The following is a 15,536-nucleotide window of genomic DNA, read 5'->3' as shown; positions in this document are numbered from 1 at the left end:
TAGCATTTCCCTATGTTATAGTGGTAATTAAATGAGTTAATATTTGTAAAGTACCTGGTGCATGGAAGACATTCAGTACTTGAGTGTTGCTATTATTTGTATCTCTGATCTGCAAACAGCCCCATTCACACATGTTGCTTCTCTTTTACAGTTGAGAACTGAGGCTCAGAGAGTTAAGCCACAGGTCAGGAAGAGGTGAACTAGGATTTGAACTCAGATCTGTCCCCAAGGGACAAGTGCTCACCTCTTTTCTTTGCCCCTTGTGGTTAATAATACCTTTCTATTATAGGGTTTTTTGTTTGGATGAAACTAAAATATTCATGAAAATAAAAAATTTATGATCCTAAAACATTTATGAATATTTTTTGGGAAAAGATGAACTAGATGGATAAATAAAAGGATCAGTCATAATGATTATAAAAGCCTCTAGATTGAAGATCATTGACATTTTATTGTTATCATGAATCTGTTTTTTGCTTTGATAAAAATAAGTTATACTAATTATATCAGGCATGTAAATAGAATCAATTATGCTTATGCAGATTTTTGTCTTGCTCTGATTCAACAAAACAGTTCTTCCATTTTTCCTGCCAAGACTAAATGTACCTTGTGTACGCGTGGAAATGGAAGACATCTGCTTTTGAGTTGCTTCCTCATAGAACAGTAAATTTGCATTTAAGCATCTTTGCAAAAAGCAAATGTAGAAAGTTGCAGCTCCTTTATAATTACCTCTTTTTAGAAACTGAAAGAAGAAAGTTTTATGATAATAGAAACTTTAAAAAAACTGGGTAATAATTGTATCTATATTTGAATGTCTTCTGATGCATAATATTGCTGAAACCTTTTTTTTTTTAATGATTGTATTTATTTGAGAGGAAGAGTTATAGACAGTGAGAGGGAGAGACAGAGAGAAAGGTCTTCCTTCCGTTGGTTCACTCCCCAGATGGCCACAACGGCCGGCACTGCGCCGATCCGAAGCCAGGAGCCAGGTGCTTCCTCCTGGTCTCCCATGCAGGTGCAGGGACCCAAGGACCTGGGCCATCCTCCACTGCCCTCCTGGGCCACAGCAGAGAGCTGGACTGGAAGAGGAGCAACCAGGACTAGAACCTGGCGCCCATATGGGATGCAGGCGCCGCAGGTGGAGAATTAGCCAAGTGAGCCACAGCGCCGGCCCCACATAATATTGCTGAGAGCTTTTAATGAGGAAGGGAAAAAGAAAATACTCACCACCTGATAAATAAGAGGCCAGGCAGGAAAGAGCGATTTCAGATGTCACGGATAGAGATACCTTAACTGAGCACTTGCTGAGCACCACACACTAGGTCATTCCCTAGAACATTGTACTTATTCCTCATCGCACCACATGAAGGAGGCAAGGGCATCTCATGCTTGTTTAACTGCTGACTCATCTGAAGATCAGAGTGAAGAATATTCCCAGGGCCACACAGCTCTAGACAGTGGTTGGCCGGACCAGTATTTGAACCCAGGTCTGTGCTGTGTTCAAGTCCGTTGTTAATCACCACATCAATTCTGAACCAACTTGGAGCCACCGTACTGGTGTTCACCGCCTCCATGCAAAAGCAGCCCCTGCCACCTTGGAGGAGCTCAAAGTTTGCTGTAGGTTGTCCTGGTTAGCACTATCTCAGGCAGGAGGCAGTGCATGGACAAGAGCGTATCCTGCAGACAAGTCTGCCGGCTGTCTGAGCGAGGCTTATCTGGGCTCCCAGCAGGACACGGCCCACACCCACACATGCTTAGGTTCCCCCTTGCCACTTGCACTGGCTATGGTATTCTTGGGCAGCCACTTGAGAGTGAGAAAGGCTGTTCTTCCAGTGGCCCCAAACCTAACGGAAATGACCGTGAGGACTAACAAAAGCAGCTGGGATAGCCTCAACAGGACAACAACATCGTAAAGCACAAGTGTCAAGTCCAGGGCCCACCATGTGCGAGCTGGGTGACCACAGCCAGGTCCTCTGTCTCTCCAAGGCCTGACTTTCACAGCTACCAAGTAAGAATAACAAGAGTCTCACCCTCTGTGGAGTGGGAAGGATTGAGTCCAGAAATACCTGTGGAGAGGCCAGGCAGTGCCTGGCACCCAGCAAGTGCTCGGTAAAACCGAGTCGCTTCACTGGGTTGGGAACTGGGAGGCTTTGGATCCACTCTCCCAGCCTCGGCTGCTCTGCTCTGGGATCGAGATGAATCCTCTTCCAGGTCTCTTCCCTCGTCTGTGAAATGAAATGGCTGGACTGGGGTGATTTCTGTGTTCCACACCTGCCCTAAAGTTGTCATTTCCTCACTTCACCACCCAACTCAAAAACATGCTTGTAGCTAAGAGTTCTGTGTCCCATGTTGGAGTACCTGGGTTGGACACTTGGCTCCACTCCTGATTGTTTCCTGTTTCCTGCTGATGCAGACCCCAGGAGGTTGCAGGTGATGGTTCAACTGACTTGGTTGCTGCCATCCACAAGGGACACCTGCCCCAGGGTTTTGGCTCCCAGCCCCTGTCCCCAACCTGAAGATACTGTGTGAACAGCAGATGGGAGCTCTCTGTCTCTCAAATTAAAAAACCAAAAAAATCCTCACAGTGGGCCCCTTTCCAACACACACATGCACACACACGCGTGCATGCACACACACACCTGTCTCTGGGAATGGCTGTGAACAGTGACGTGCAGCCCAGGAAACCAGACACTTCTCATCCTGATTCCTGAAATGTGCACTTACACCAGGCCAGAGGAAAGAATGTCAGGTGTTGAGTGTTGTCTTTTTCCCTTTCTCATTAAAAGCTCTCAAGAATATTATGCATCAGAGGACATTCAAAAATAGATACAATTATCCAGTTTTTAAAAGTTTCCATTATCATAAAACTGTCTTTTAGTTTTTAAAAAGAGGTAATTATGAAGGAGCTGCAATCTTCTACATTGGCTTTTTGCAAAGATGCTAAAGTGCAGATTTACTGTTCTATGACAAAGCAACTCAAAAGCAGATGTCTTTCTATTTCCATGTGTACACTTAGTACGTTTAGTCTTGAGAAATGGCACTGAACTGAATGCATTTTGCAGGAATTGTCTTCCGTAATACTTATTAATTTATTTGAAAGGCAGAGAAAGAGATAAAGCAATCTTCCCTCTGCTAGTCCTCTCCCCAAATGTCTGTAATAGCCAGGACTGGGTCAGGCTGAAGCCAGGAGCTGGCAGTTCAATCTGGGTCTCCCATAGGGGTGGCACAGACCCATATGCTTGAGGCATCACCTGTTGCCTCCCAGGGTGCACATTAGCAGGAGCTGGATGGGACGCAGAGCAGCCAGGGACTTGATCGCCAGTTGGGGATGCAGGCTTCCCACGCAGAGCTCCAACCCACTGCACCAATGCTGCCCCTTTGCTCCCACATTAAAAAGAGGCTTCAGAGACGCTGACGTCGCTTGGCCTCACTTCAGGAAGCAGAACTGTTAGACACTGGGTTCTGAGTCGGCTGCGTTGAGCCTCCGAACCATACTCACTGTTCAGAATTCTTGGAAGTGCCCGTGCGTGGAGATGCTGGTTTGGAGATTTCTTGGGGGGGGTGTGGCAGCTGTTAGATAAACGTGACATCTGCGTCAGTGCTTTGTGTGGCTTGACTTGAAAACTTGCTGTGTGCAGTTCAGCCTGGAGCTGCCGGGAAGTGATCCCATGTGAATGTGACCTTGGCTGTGAACAGTGAGCGGCACAGCCTTGGGGAAAGGTTTCCTGGGCATCATCATAGCTGTCCAGGTTTTCACGGAAGCGTTGCCATCCTGGCTGCCATCAGATCCTGGAGCCGCAGCCTCTGGAGGAGGCTCCGGAGTGGATGCTGTGTCCTGTAGCTGTGCTCTGGGCTGATGCAGTATGGCCGGGACAGGGACCCCAGCCTGGCTGCCCAGCTGCCGTTCCCCAGCTGGGTGCTTCATGCAGTGCCTCTCATGTCCCCTCTGTACAATGGGTGTGGCAGAGCCGGGTGTGCGGCAGCCGCAGACCTGCTGTCAGTGGGGCAGCTGCATGGCGTTCAGTGTGGTGTCATAGCTGGGAGATGCCAGGGGCTGCCTCCAGAGCATTGCAGTTGCGGTGAGGGGACCCTGCTGAGAAGGGGCCTCCCTGATGGCTGACTGCGGGGGGCTTCTGCAGCTCAGACTGTGGGGAAAGGCCAGGGAAGCCGCCTGCAGGGGTCCTCAAGAAACGTGGCCGTGGGGCTGCTGCCCTGCGGAGGTGTCCCAGGTGAGCCACCTGGCTGGCTGGCTGCGTGTCTGGGGAAGTCGTGGTTGTGGCCATCAAGAGGACATCACAGCTCCCTCTCAGGCAGCCTGAGAAACAAGAGGAGGCAGTGAGTCGGAGGTCAGATGTGTTGTGGGGTCTTAGGAATCTGGATGTCCAGGGATGGGGGGGGGGGGCGGTGGGGAAGGCAGGAAGCGAGCCTGGCCTGTGCCTGGCAGGCTGGGGTCCCCCGTGGCCAGGACACACTGGGCAGGAGGCTGAGGGACCCGTTGTTCTGAGCGCTGGGCTGCCTTGGCTCGGTGCCGCCCTGCACATGGTTTCCGGTCAGCTGACCCGGCCATCTTCCTTCCAGTACCCCGCGGAGATCCGGAAGTACGAGTACGACCCCGATTTCGCCATCCGCGGGCTGCACTACGATGTCCAACGGGTAGGTGCCACACTGTGCGCCCCTCGCTCAACAGATAAATTGGTTTTCAGTTATGTTCCCTGAGGCTGCAGATCCAGATTATTTCAGTATCCAGCCATATTTTCTTTTCCTTTTTTTTTTTTTTTAAAGATTTATTTATTCATTTGAAAGTCAGAGTTGTGCAGAGAGAGAGAGGTCTTCCATCCACTGGTTCACTCCCCAGTGGGCCACAATGGCCAGAGCTGTGCCAATCTGAAGCCAGGAGCTTCCTCCCTGTCTTCCTATGCAGGTGCAGGGACCCAAGGCTTGGGCCATCCTCCGCTGCTTTCTCAGGCCGTAGCAGAGAGCTGGATCAGAAGTGGAGCAGCCGGGACTCACCAATGCCCATATGGGATGCCTGCACTGCAGGTGGTGGCTTTACCTGCCACACCACAGTGCCGGCCCCAAGCCATCTTTTCGAAAGAGACTCCGTGCCTGGAAAAGGCTGGCTGCATCCTGCCGTCAGGGGGATACCATTGGTCTCCAGGCGGCAGTTTTGGTGTTTGGCTGTGCTCCTTAGTAACCTACAGGGGGCTTCCTGGGTCGGGAAGGACATGCGGGGCGCCCCGGGGATGGCTCATTGACCAGTGCAGGCTGCTGGCTGTCGTTGACGCCTGCCTGTCTATGTCTTAAAGGCGATCCTGATGAAGATCGATGCTTTTCATTACATTCAGCTGGGGACTGTCTACAGGTAAGCGGGCCAGGAGAGACCGGGAGGGCTGCCGTGGGTGATGGTTCATTCGTTCCTTCACGTGTTGAGCATTCGCTGAGGCCCGCCTCCCTGCGGGGAGCCACACGAGGGAGCAAGGGCAGGCAGGCTGCAGGGCTGGCTTGTTGGGAAGATGAGGCAGCCATGTCCCCGCGTGCTCATAGGCGAGAGGGTGACTGGCTGAAAGCGCAGTGCCACAGACCTGCCACAGCCTCTGGTTCCTACGCCAGGTGAGCGTTTCTCCCGTGGGCTGTGGGATGCCACCTCCAGCCGGGGGGGTGGGGGGGGCACTGGGTCCTTTCCATCACAGGTACACCAGGAAACCTGCCTGGCACTCACTGCATACCTGCTGCGTGTCTGCAGCCGCTTATTCCGTCCCAGTGGTGGCATGAGGTGGTGGTGGGCCCTGCTGTAAGGATGGAGACCCTGAGACCTCAAGGAGCTGAATGACTTGCTGAGGCCGTTACGCTCGTGATGAAAGGACCTGGGATTTGGACCCTGGGCCGACTGGCTCAGCTCTGTGCTCCTCACCTCTGTATCTCTCTCTTTTTTTTTTTTTTTTTTTGGACAGGCAGAGTTAGAGAGAGAGACAGAAAGGTCTTTCTTTTTCCGTTGGTTCACCCCCCAAGTGGCCGCCACAGCTGGCGTGTTATGGCTGGCTAGCCAGGAGCCAGGTGCTTCTTCCAGGTCTCCCCTGCTGGTGCAGGGCCCAAGCACTTGGGCCATCCTCCACTGCACTCCCGGGCCACAGCAGAGAGCTGGCCTGGAAGAGGGGCAACCGGGACAGAATCCGGCGCCCCGACCAGGACTAGAATCTGGGGTGCCGGCGCTGCAGGCAGAGGATTAGCCTAGTGAGCCGCGGCGCCAGCCCTCACCTTTGTATCTCACAGCCACATGCAGGACTGGGCGAAGTCGGTTGTCAACGCACTTCTTGCCTCGTGTCTGGGGTGTAGTCCTCGGAGCCCCCTGTGCGCCTCTCCCTCCCCACCCATCTTCTTAGAGAACAGTAGCAGAGGGCAGGAGGGTGAGTTTGCTAGAGACACAAGCGGCCTTTCGCTGCCCTCATATATGAAAAACATTCAAATTAATAAGGCCACAGCCCAGAGCAAGTCATGTGGGACCTTGTACCTTGGTGGCATAAGAGCCTGGGCCCTCACACCACGAAGCCTGCCTTGGACTTTGGTGGCCTTGGGCAAGGTCCGTGACCATTCTGAGCCTCGGTTGCCCCAGCAGGCGGTAGTGCCTCCTTGCAGGGGTGTTGAGGTTTCAGGGAGTGGGTGTGTCTCATCTCTGGCACGTAGCAGGCACCACGTGGCATTAGCTGTTAGTCCCACTCCTGCTTGTGTTACTGGGAGAACAGCAGGTACACGAGTGATCACGGCATCTCATCCATTGTCGGTAGCAATAGGTGTGGCCCATTTCCCTCCTGGTGACGAGTGTCTGGCACCCCTGCCCTGCAGGGCACAGAGGTCTGAACACCCTTGCCATCCTAAGCTGAGCTCTTTAATTGTCGCTCCCCCTCTTCGTGGAGGAACGACACAGGACCCTGCGCTGTTCTTTTGTCTGCTCGGCCCTTCCCGGGTTTGCTGCTGGTTCTTCCCGGGTTGGCTGCTGTCCTTCCACCTCTGTGGAAGGGTGGTTCCCCCTGCCACTTTCCCCACTTCCGCGGGGGAGCGGCACACGGCCGGCCGGCTCTCTCGGGGGCTGCACAGGTGTTCCTTCAGATAGATGTTCCTGGTGCATGTTGTCTCTCTCCTCCTTTATAGTCCTCTTCCACCAATCCCAACTCTGCTACCCACACGCAGAGTACGCTGCTCTCCTCCAATCAGGAGCAGCTCCTGCAGCTCAATCAAACACGAGAGGCAGCTGCGTAGAAGTTGTTTACTTCCTTCTCAGCGCCATATTGTGGGAGAGCAGATGGCATAGAATGTCTTAATTCTAGTAACTTAGTCTAGTCCTAATTGCTCCCCACATTTAATGACGTCATCTGTTTTTTCCAGAGGCCTCAGTGTGGTCCCTGATGAAGAAGTCATTGAAATGTACGAGGGGTCACACGTGCCCTTGGAGCAGATGAGCGACTTCTATGGAAAGGTAATGAGGTGCATTTTCTGTAAAGCAGCCTGCCTTTTTCCTTCTTGAAACACAGTCTTGTAGGCTTCAGAGCGTGAACCCCTAGACTCACCTGCTGCTCCTGTGGAGTTGACATGGGGTGGGGGGGCCCGAGATTTGAGAGAGAACAGTATGTTAGAGTTCCCCACCCGCACCCCTGGGCTCTTCATGATTCTCCTTTCTACAGTGCTTTTTAAGTTATTTGTTCATTAATTTGAGAGTGACAGAGAAGGTGAGAGAGCAAGAGAATCAGGCGCTTCTATCTGTTGGCTCACTTCCCAGATGGTTGCAATAACCAGGGCTGGGCTAGGCCACGGCCAGGAGGCTAGAACCCCATGTGGTCTCCCACATGGATGGCAGGGGTCCAAGCACTTAGGTCATCTGCTGCTGCTTTTCTCAGGCCATTAGCAGGGAGCTGGGTCAGAAGTGGGGTCGTTGGGACTCAAACCCCAGTCTCACGTGGGATGTGGGTGTCCCAAGTGGCAGCTCAGCCCACTGCCCCAGGACACTGGCCCCTTAGATGAATTATCTGACTCCCGTTGTCAAGTGAGATGGAAGGGGTGCTGTGAGCCAGTGCCCGCGGGGGCATGAATCTCATGCGTTCCCAGAAAGGCTCCTTTCAAGCTCACATTGGACTGCGAGGGGCTCCCAGTCGGGAGAGCGCGGTGGCTTTTCCTGCTGTTGTGCGGGCAGCAGTCTGTGCTGGCTTCCTCCTGGCTCGGGAGGAGTGCGGCAGGGAAGGGTGGGCAGACTTAGGGCGGGGGGAGGGTCAGGCATTTCCGTGGCTGGCCCAGTTAGATCTGGGCTGAGACAGCAGCTCTGCCACGAGTGATGAGGAACACACTTCGTTGTTATTAAGAGTTTGCTTGTTTTGTGGAGAGCGTCCAGCTAACCGTTGGCAACCAGAGCCTCCGTTGGCCGGTGAGACTGCTCCCTGCTTCCTGGTCGCCTGCAGCTGTGCCAGCCGGGTGCCCTGTCCTCACTGCCCCCACTACCGCTCCCACCCGCAGAGCTCGCACGGGAACACCATGAAGCAGTTCATGGACATCTTCTCCCTGCCCGAGATGACGCTCCTGTCGTGTGTGAACGAGCACTTCCTGAAGAACAACATCGACTATGAGCCCGTCCACCTGTACAAAGACGTCAAGGTCAGAGCCAGAGCCTGCTGGAGCCTGCCCTCTGGGCCCGGGGTGGGGTCCTTTCTCTGCTGTGGTGTGACCCTGGACAGCCTAGGAAAGCAGTCATGGCAGGAGGCTTCGCAGTCCTCCCCGGTGTTTAAGACAAGCTGGTGCCGGCGCCGTGGCTCACTAGGCTAATCCTCCGCCTTGTGGCACCGGCACACCGGGTTCTAGTCCCGGTCGGGGCGCCGGATTCTGTCCCTGTTGCCCCTCTTCCAGGCCAGCTCTCTGCTGTGGCCAGGGAGTGCAGTGGAGGATGGCCCAAGTGCTTGGGCCCTGCACCCCATGGGAGACCAGGAGAAGCACCTGGCTCCTGCCTTCAGATCAGCGCAGCGTGCCGGCCGCGGCGGCCTTTGGAGGGTGAACCAACAGCAAAGGAAGACCTTTCTCTCTGTCTGTCTGTCTCTCTCTGTCCACTCTGCCTGTCAAAAAAAAAAAAAAAAGAAAAAAAGAAAAAAAAAGATAAGCTGGTGCTCCCCTGTCACCTGGTTGTCTGATGCTTTCTGGTGGGTGGTGTGAGGGCAGAGTGGAGCCTGCCCACGGTGGGGGTGGGGTGGGGGTCTGCTTTACCTACTGGGGGTATTCACGCCCTGGGCGGGGGGCTGTGCCACTGAAGTTGCCCAAGGGGAGCCTGTTGTGTCTTTTCTTAATTTATTTTTAAATTGACAGATAATAATTGTAAATCCTTATGGGAGGATTAGGAGCGAGTGGGTCACAGGGCGCCTTTTCCTGTTGCCCACAGGGTCCCCTACAAAAGCCATGAAACAATTCAGTTGGAGAGGCATGTTGACAAATGTAAACACTTACATGCCTGTGTATACATTATTTATATGCATATATTTATACACATATTTTATTCTCATGCACATGTGTTTGTTTTAAAATTTCTATTTGAGTGGGAGGGAGTGGGAGATAGGCATAGCAAAAGCTCCCATTGGCTGGTTCGTTCTCCATAGGCCTGCCGTGGTCCCAGGTCAGGAACCAAAGCCTGGAGCCTGGAAGCCAGGTCTTCCATGTTGATGGCAGGGACCCAACCAATTGGAGCCATCACCTGCTGACCACCCAGGGTGTGTGTTAGCGCTGCAATCAGGAGCAGAGCTGGGACTCAAAACAGCACCTCCCAAATGGGATGTAGGCCGTCAGCATAGCCACCAAGCTGAACACCTATCCTGGTATTCATATATTCTGTCCTTTAAGCTATATGAACTTTTTCAGTACTTAAAAAAATGTTTATTATTTGTTAGATGTGTATTTGTATATAATATGTGTTACTTACATAGTTGCTCATATGCAATTCATATGTAAAATACTTTTTAAAAAGATACATATTTATTTGCTACCATAGCTTTATTGTATAGTTATAACTAATTTTAAGTTTAAAAATCTTATTTTAATTGAGTATAAAAAGTGTACATATGGGGTAATTTTAAATCTGGACTGCCTTGGATTGAGGGTTTTAGGAAGATAAAGAGTGATAAAGGGTGAATTATAGTGTCTCAGCCTCAATCTAATATAAATTCAACTAGATCTTAATGTTTAGTTCCTATTCTCCTTTTGGTGCACACAGGAACTTCATTGTACAATTTTTTTTTTAAGATTTATTTATTTGAGAGGCAGAGCTACAGAGAGAGAGGTCTTCTATTCACTGGTTCACTCCCCAATTGGCCACTCCCCAACAGGTGGAGCTGAGCCAATCTGGAGCCAGGAACTTCTTCTGTGTCTCCCACGTGGGTGCAGGGGCCCAAGGACTTAGACCATCTTTTGCTGTTTTCCTAGGCACATTAGCAGAGAGCTGGATTGGAAGTGGAGCAGTTGGGACTAGAACTGGAGCCCATATGGGATGCTGGCACTGCAGGCGGAGGCTTAATCTACTATGCCCCAGTGCCAGCCCCTTCATTGTACATTTTATTGCAACCTTTTGTGTTCTTGAGGAACGTTGTTTATCTGAAAGTTCAATTTTTACCACAAGTATTGCTAGCACCAATAGCAGACACTTATGTAGAGTTTACCTTGTCCTGGGCACTGTTCTTCTGAGTACATTCTGCATATTGACTTTTCAAATCTAAACAGTAGTTCTTTGAGGTAGATAAAATCATTGTCATCCCACTTTGCAGGTAAGGAAATCGAGGCACAAGAGTGGTGGAGTAATTTGCCCAAGGTCTCAGAGCTTGTAAGTGGCAGAGCCTAGATTTTATGCTAGGCAGTGCAGCTTGCATTTAGCCACTTCCTTCTGCTGGTGTGAAATTCAAACAGGCTGTGCTGAGAGGTAATTAAGTTCAGATTATAATCCAGAAGTGCTCACGCTTGGCAGAAATCTGCCACCTGTGCCTAGGGCTTCCCTGCCGCGTTGCCTACAACTCAGTCTCCTGCTCCTGGCTGTGGAAAGTTCCCATATGCTCCAGCAGCGCTGCCCCCTTGGGAGCTCTGCCCCCTTGGGAGTTCTGCATTGACCCCTGTGCAGCACCAGGCGGCCACACTCCTGGCCTACAAAGGGTTAGCCCCCTCCCCTCCTGCTTCTGCACCTGCCTGTGGGCACGGTGCAAGAGCTGGTGCACAAAACGAAACTGAAGATGGAAATGTAGTTGAAATAATGCTGCACTGATGCTGAGAAACTGACGCCCCCTGGAGCAGAGGGACAGCCTCACGGATGGTGCCTCACCCTGTTGGCACCCAAGAGAGGAGGAGGGTCCTAAGATCTGTGTGTGTCTGCCTCATTCTAGGATGCAGGAGCTGCACTTGGGGTCTGGGGATAGGGAAGGGTGTAAAGGTGACGAGAACAGGAACTCCCTCTGTCCCGATGAGCTGGAGCCATTTCTTTCTGGTCCTGCCTAGAAGTAACTGTGTATCATGTGAAGCCTTTCTCAGAATTATTCTCACAAGGTATCTTTCCCAGGCGACCCTTTGGAAAAATCGTTTTGCAAACTGCCATGGTCACCATGGAAACCTGAGCTTTTCCCCAAGCCCACCTCTGATGAATGGTCCAGAATTCAGGCTTTGTTTAGTGCTTGGTTGCCAGACTTGTAGACACAGGACTTCCCAGCAGTGCCATTTCATTGGACTGTTACTGTAGCCAGCCCAGTTCCACTCTCGCTGATGAGCAATGTGTCTTCGGGCAGGACTCCATCCGGGACGTGCACATCAAAGGGATCATGTACAGGGCCATCGAAGCGGATATCGGTAGGTGCTCCGTGGTGGCCACCTGTTGGGCCGCCCTGGGGGCCTTTGACATCACACACCAGGGCCTGCCGGGGGCTGCCTGCACCTCTGCTGGCATCCTATGCCTCTCCTCCTCTTTGTCCCAGAACCTGCCATCATTCTATCTCACAAGCAGAGGAGTTGGCAGCTGCAGCCACTTGGATTTTTCCACTTAGAGGAGGCAGACTCTTGGTCTGGTGCCCTGGGTTCCCATGCCCCGCCCTGCCCCACCCCTGGCGTCCTCCGCCCCTTTTGTCCCGCACTGATGGCGGGGTGGTACGGGAAGCTCCCTGTATGGTGAGTCCTTGTAGATTGACTGGTCCATGCTGAGTCTGGCTGTGCGTTCTCTCGCTCTTAGAAAAGTACATCTGCTATGCCGAGCAGACCCGCGCGGTGCTGGCCAAGCTGGCTGACCACGGCAAGAAGATGTTCCTCATCACCAACAGCCCCAGCAGCTTCGTGTAAGTGCCCCTGTGTCCCCTTGCTGGCTTCGGGCTGGCTCAGGCTCTGCTTGTTTCAGCGGTTGGAGGGGGAGAAGTTAACGGCCCTGCGTGCTTCCTTACTGAGAAGGCAGCGTGAGGCTGACGCGGCTGACTTGTTATTCCAGGGACAAGGGCATGCGGTACATTGTGGGGAAGGACTGGAGGGACCTGTTTGATGTGGTCATAGTTCAGGCCGAGAAGCCCAACTTCTTCAATGATAAGCGCAGGTGAGTGTCTCTCTCGGGTGGGGACCAGGTCCCCCGCCTCCGCGGCTGTGTGCGCACCTGCAGGCTCACTTGCCTGGTCATAAACGTCTGAGATGACGGCTTTAGATTCTGACCCCTTCAGCAAGGGAGTTGCTAGGGGAGTGGGCTGAGCACATCCTGGACGGGTGGATGCTTCTCCGCTGAGCTTGGGCTGCTCCAGCCCCTGCTTCAGGCCTTCAGGAAATGATTGGCAGTTGTGGGAAAGCCAAACTGAAGTCACGTGGTGAATTAGGCCCTTAGATGCGGAGCTGGTGTGAAGCCCACGAAACCAACAGCAGTTACACACGCCCCGACTCTAGAGAGCCTCATTGGTGCATTTAAAATCACGACTGGGTTGGCCCCAGCTTCTCTGCAGCACGGGTTTTGTCGAAGGGGAGTAAGTCTTCATCACGTCTGCCTTAGGGGCCCTGGGAAGTGGGGGCGCAGGGGAGCGGGGTGGGGGGGCCGTGCTGTCAGTATTGAGTGGCTGGAGCTTAGGGATGCTGCGGTGTCTGTGCGCCCCGGGTATCTCTGCGCCGCGAGCGCTGGCGCCACCCCCGCTGTTCACAGTGTGGAGACCTGCCACTGCCACTGGCCTTCTTGCAGGGCCTGGGGTTTGCGTAGTGGCCTGTTTCGGACACTTTCCCCACTTCTGGGTACTATGCAGCTGGGGCGCAGGCAGCCTGTCCCTGTCTGTCAGGTGATTGAAGGCAGCATCGCGCGGTGCCCAAGCACCATGAACAGCAGCTGAGAAATACGGCGTGGGGAGCAGCGGCTGGAGCGTCCCTGCGGGCGGCTGGGAGCGCTGGCTGCCGCACTGTCGGGGAAACATGGTGTCGGGTGTTCTTAGCTCACGGGGTTTGTCGGAGAAGGGCCTGGCATCGAGGTCCTCCTGTCCTCTGTCACCCTCTGTGTGTGCGGGAGCGGGGGCCCTGCCAGCTTTCCCCTCCTTCCCTCTGCTTGCTCTGCCTCTGATTTGGATGGCTGGGCTCGGGGCTGAGATGACCCTCTAGGATCTGGGAGAGGTCAGAAACCAGCAGGAGCTGCTGGGATGGGTAGGTAGTTTCTGACACACTCGCTGTTAAAGCGGAGGTATTTGGGAGAAAACACAGCCAGCTGTGTGTTTGATTAGGTTAAAGACAATTGGTTTAAGGGTGTGTCATCACTTGGAGATAAAAGACTAATGGGTGCATACAAAGGGCTCCTCTCTTATGTTCAGATAAAATCTGAAAAAAAAAAGCCAGCAGCTTTTAAATCAGGACTGGAAGACCTACCCTGGAGTCGTAAGGGTTCGTGCTTGGATCCTAGAATTATGGGTCACTTTCCTTTGCTTCGTTGTATTTTTCTGTTTTTTCCAGATTTGCTACAGTGAGTTTATATTCACAAAGACAATTCAGATACATGTTAATCTTTTAAAAAAAAAAAAAGGCCAACAAATCCATTGTCAGTGATAGGCTCGCACTGTTGCTTCTCTGACTTCTGTGTCTAGAGTGGCTGAATTCCTGCTGTGAAGCTGGGCAGATGCACCCTGCCAGTGTTTGTGCAGCTCTTTTTTGGGGGGGAGGTGGTGAAGGAAAGTTTTCTGCATGGTCAAATTTGGGAAACGAGTTCTAGCGATTTCTCTGCAGCAGGGCTTTGTGCCATGTGCGTAGCTGTCAGAGGCACGTACGTGATTCACGGTGTTTTCCAAGTGCGCTTGACCCTGGGTTCTCTTGGCACAAAATGCCTTTGGGATTCTGGGGTCAGGACGGCTTGGGCTGCGTTGACTCAGGCTGGGAGCTGGGGTGTGGGGTCTGTGGGAGTGTGCCCGGGAGCGCAACACAGCACAGCCGCTGCCACTGTCACGCGTCGTAACGTCTCCGTTTCTGCCGTTAGACCTTTCCGGAAGGTGAACGAGAAAGGCGTCTTGCTGTGGGACAAGATCCACAAGCTGCAGAAGGGCCAGATCTACAAGCAGGTGGGTCGTGCCCAGCGTGCCCCTTCTGTGGCTGTGCTCCGAGGGCAGGAGTGACCGGAACGGTGGATGGGCGTGGAGGCTGCCGAGTGCCGGGCCTGGGCTCCACGCTGTGTGCTGCTTTTGGGGTGGCTCCTGCTATCCGGGTGCTCAGATCGAGCCTTAAGTTGTTATACTTCCGGCATGCTCGTTTCTAAATGAACTCCGAACTGAATTTTTTTAAACAAATTTGAAATATTACTTTCATGTTATGTAACATTTCAGCTGCCAGTAGTAAACCTTGGAGATCACTCTTTAAGGAACGTTTACTCCTGGCCGTAACCATTGCCTTAATTAGTCATTGTTTCCCGATGAGCTATGTTTTATGTACAGTTTCCCTGTATATTGATGTCTAAAGGCTCTCAGATGTTGACTGCACGAGTGACTTACCGTTCCTATGTGACTAAAGTTATTCTGTGCTTAATTCTGATATATCCTCGGTGGCTCTATAAAATTCTGGATTTTGCTGGATTTTCTATTGAAAACTTGGTTTTGATATAGCTGTTCCACTTCCAGGAAGGTAGCTGAAGAAAATTGTTAAGGTGTGGTCAACAAAATGGTGCTAAAACAGTGCTTGTCAGGAAGTCCTTTACAATGTGGGTAGCAGCACGAATGTCCAGTGATAGGGAGGTGACACGATGCGCTGTGGACCCTCTCGGCCACTGTCGTCACGTAGGAGATTAATATTCCTGACGTGGAGGGTGCTCGCCGAGTGTTCAGTGTACAGGCAGAGTGCCAGAGCCGTGTGCAATGCGCATCCTCTCGGAAAAGTACATCTGACGTTGCAGAAAGGTCTGGAAGACTCCCCAGGAAGGTGCTTCTGTCTTTAAAGTGTGATATTTAAAGTAAATATTAAAAATTTTTTAGAAGTTTTTAAAAAATGCATATTTTGGATCATGGGTTGGTTGCACAGCGAGGACTCTGGCTGCCATGTGATTGAATACTGATGTTTTT

At 52.3% G+C, this 15,536-nt stretch overlaps 1 protein-coding gene across 1 annotated transcript in view; it reads left to right on the top strand.

The window, feature by feature from the left end:
* Positions 1 to 15,536, top strand: part of NT5DC3 (5'-nucleotidase domain containing 3) — a 57,536-nt gene that overhangs the window by 29,770 nt on the left and 12,230 nt on the right. Inside the window, exons 3-10 of the mRNA XM_051845832.3 lie at positions 4,579 to 4,653; positions 5,307 to 5,362; positions 7,381 to 7,471; positions 8,500 to 8,637; positions 11,784 to 11,844; positions 12,221 to 12,323; positions 12,470 to 12,571; positions 14,465 to 14,546. Coding sequence (XP_051701792.1) covers positions 4,579 to 4,653; positions 5,307 to 5,362; positions 7,381 to 7,471; positions 8,500 to 8,637; positions 11,784 to 11,844; positions 12,221 to 12,323; positions 12,470 to 12,571; positions 14,465 to 14,546 — 708 coding nt within the window. The remainder of the gene's footprint in view (positions 1 to 4,578; positions 4,654 to 5,306; positions 5,363 to 7,380; positions 7,472 to 8,499; positions 8,638 to 11,783; positions 11,845 to 12,220; positions 12,324 to 12,469; positions 12,572 to 14,464; positions 14,547 to 15,536) is intronic.

This window comes from Oryctolagus cuniculus, chromosome 11, assembly GCF_051225735.1.
Source record: "Oryctolagus cuniculus isolate XC-2025 breed Fujian yellow rabbit chromosome 11, ASM5122573v1, whole genome shotgun sequence".
Classification (NCBI taxonomy): domain Eukaryota; kingdom Metazoa; phylum Chordata; class Mammalia; order Lagomorpha; family Leporidae; genus Oryctolagus; species Oryctolagus cuniculus.
The sequence above is the reverse complement of the archived record's forward strand: the minus strand, read 5'-3'. Positions and strand labels throughout refer to the sequence as shown.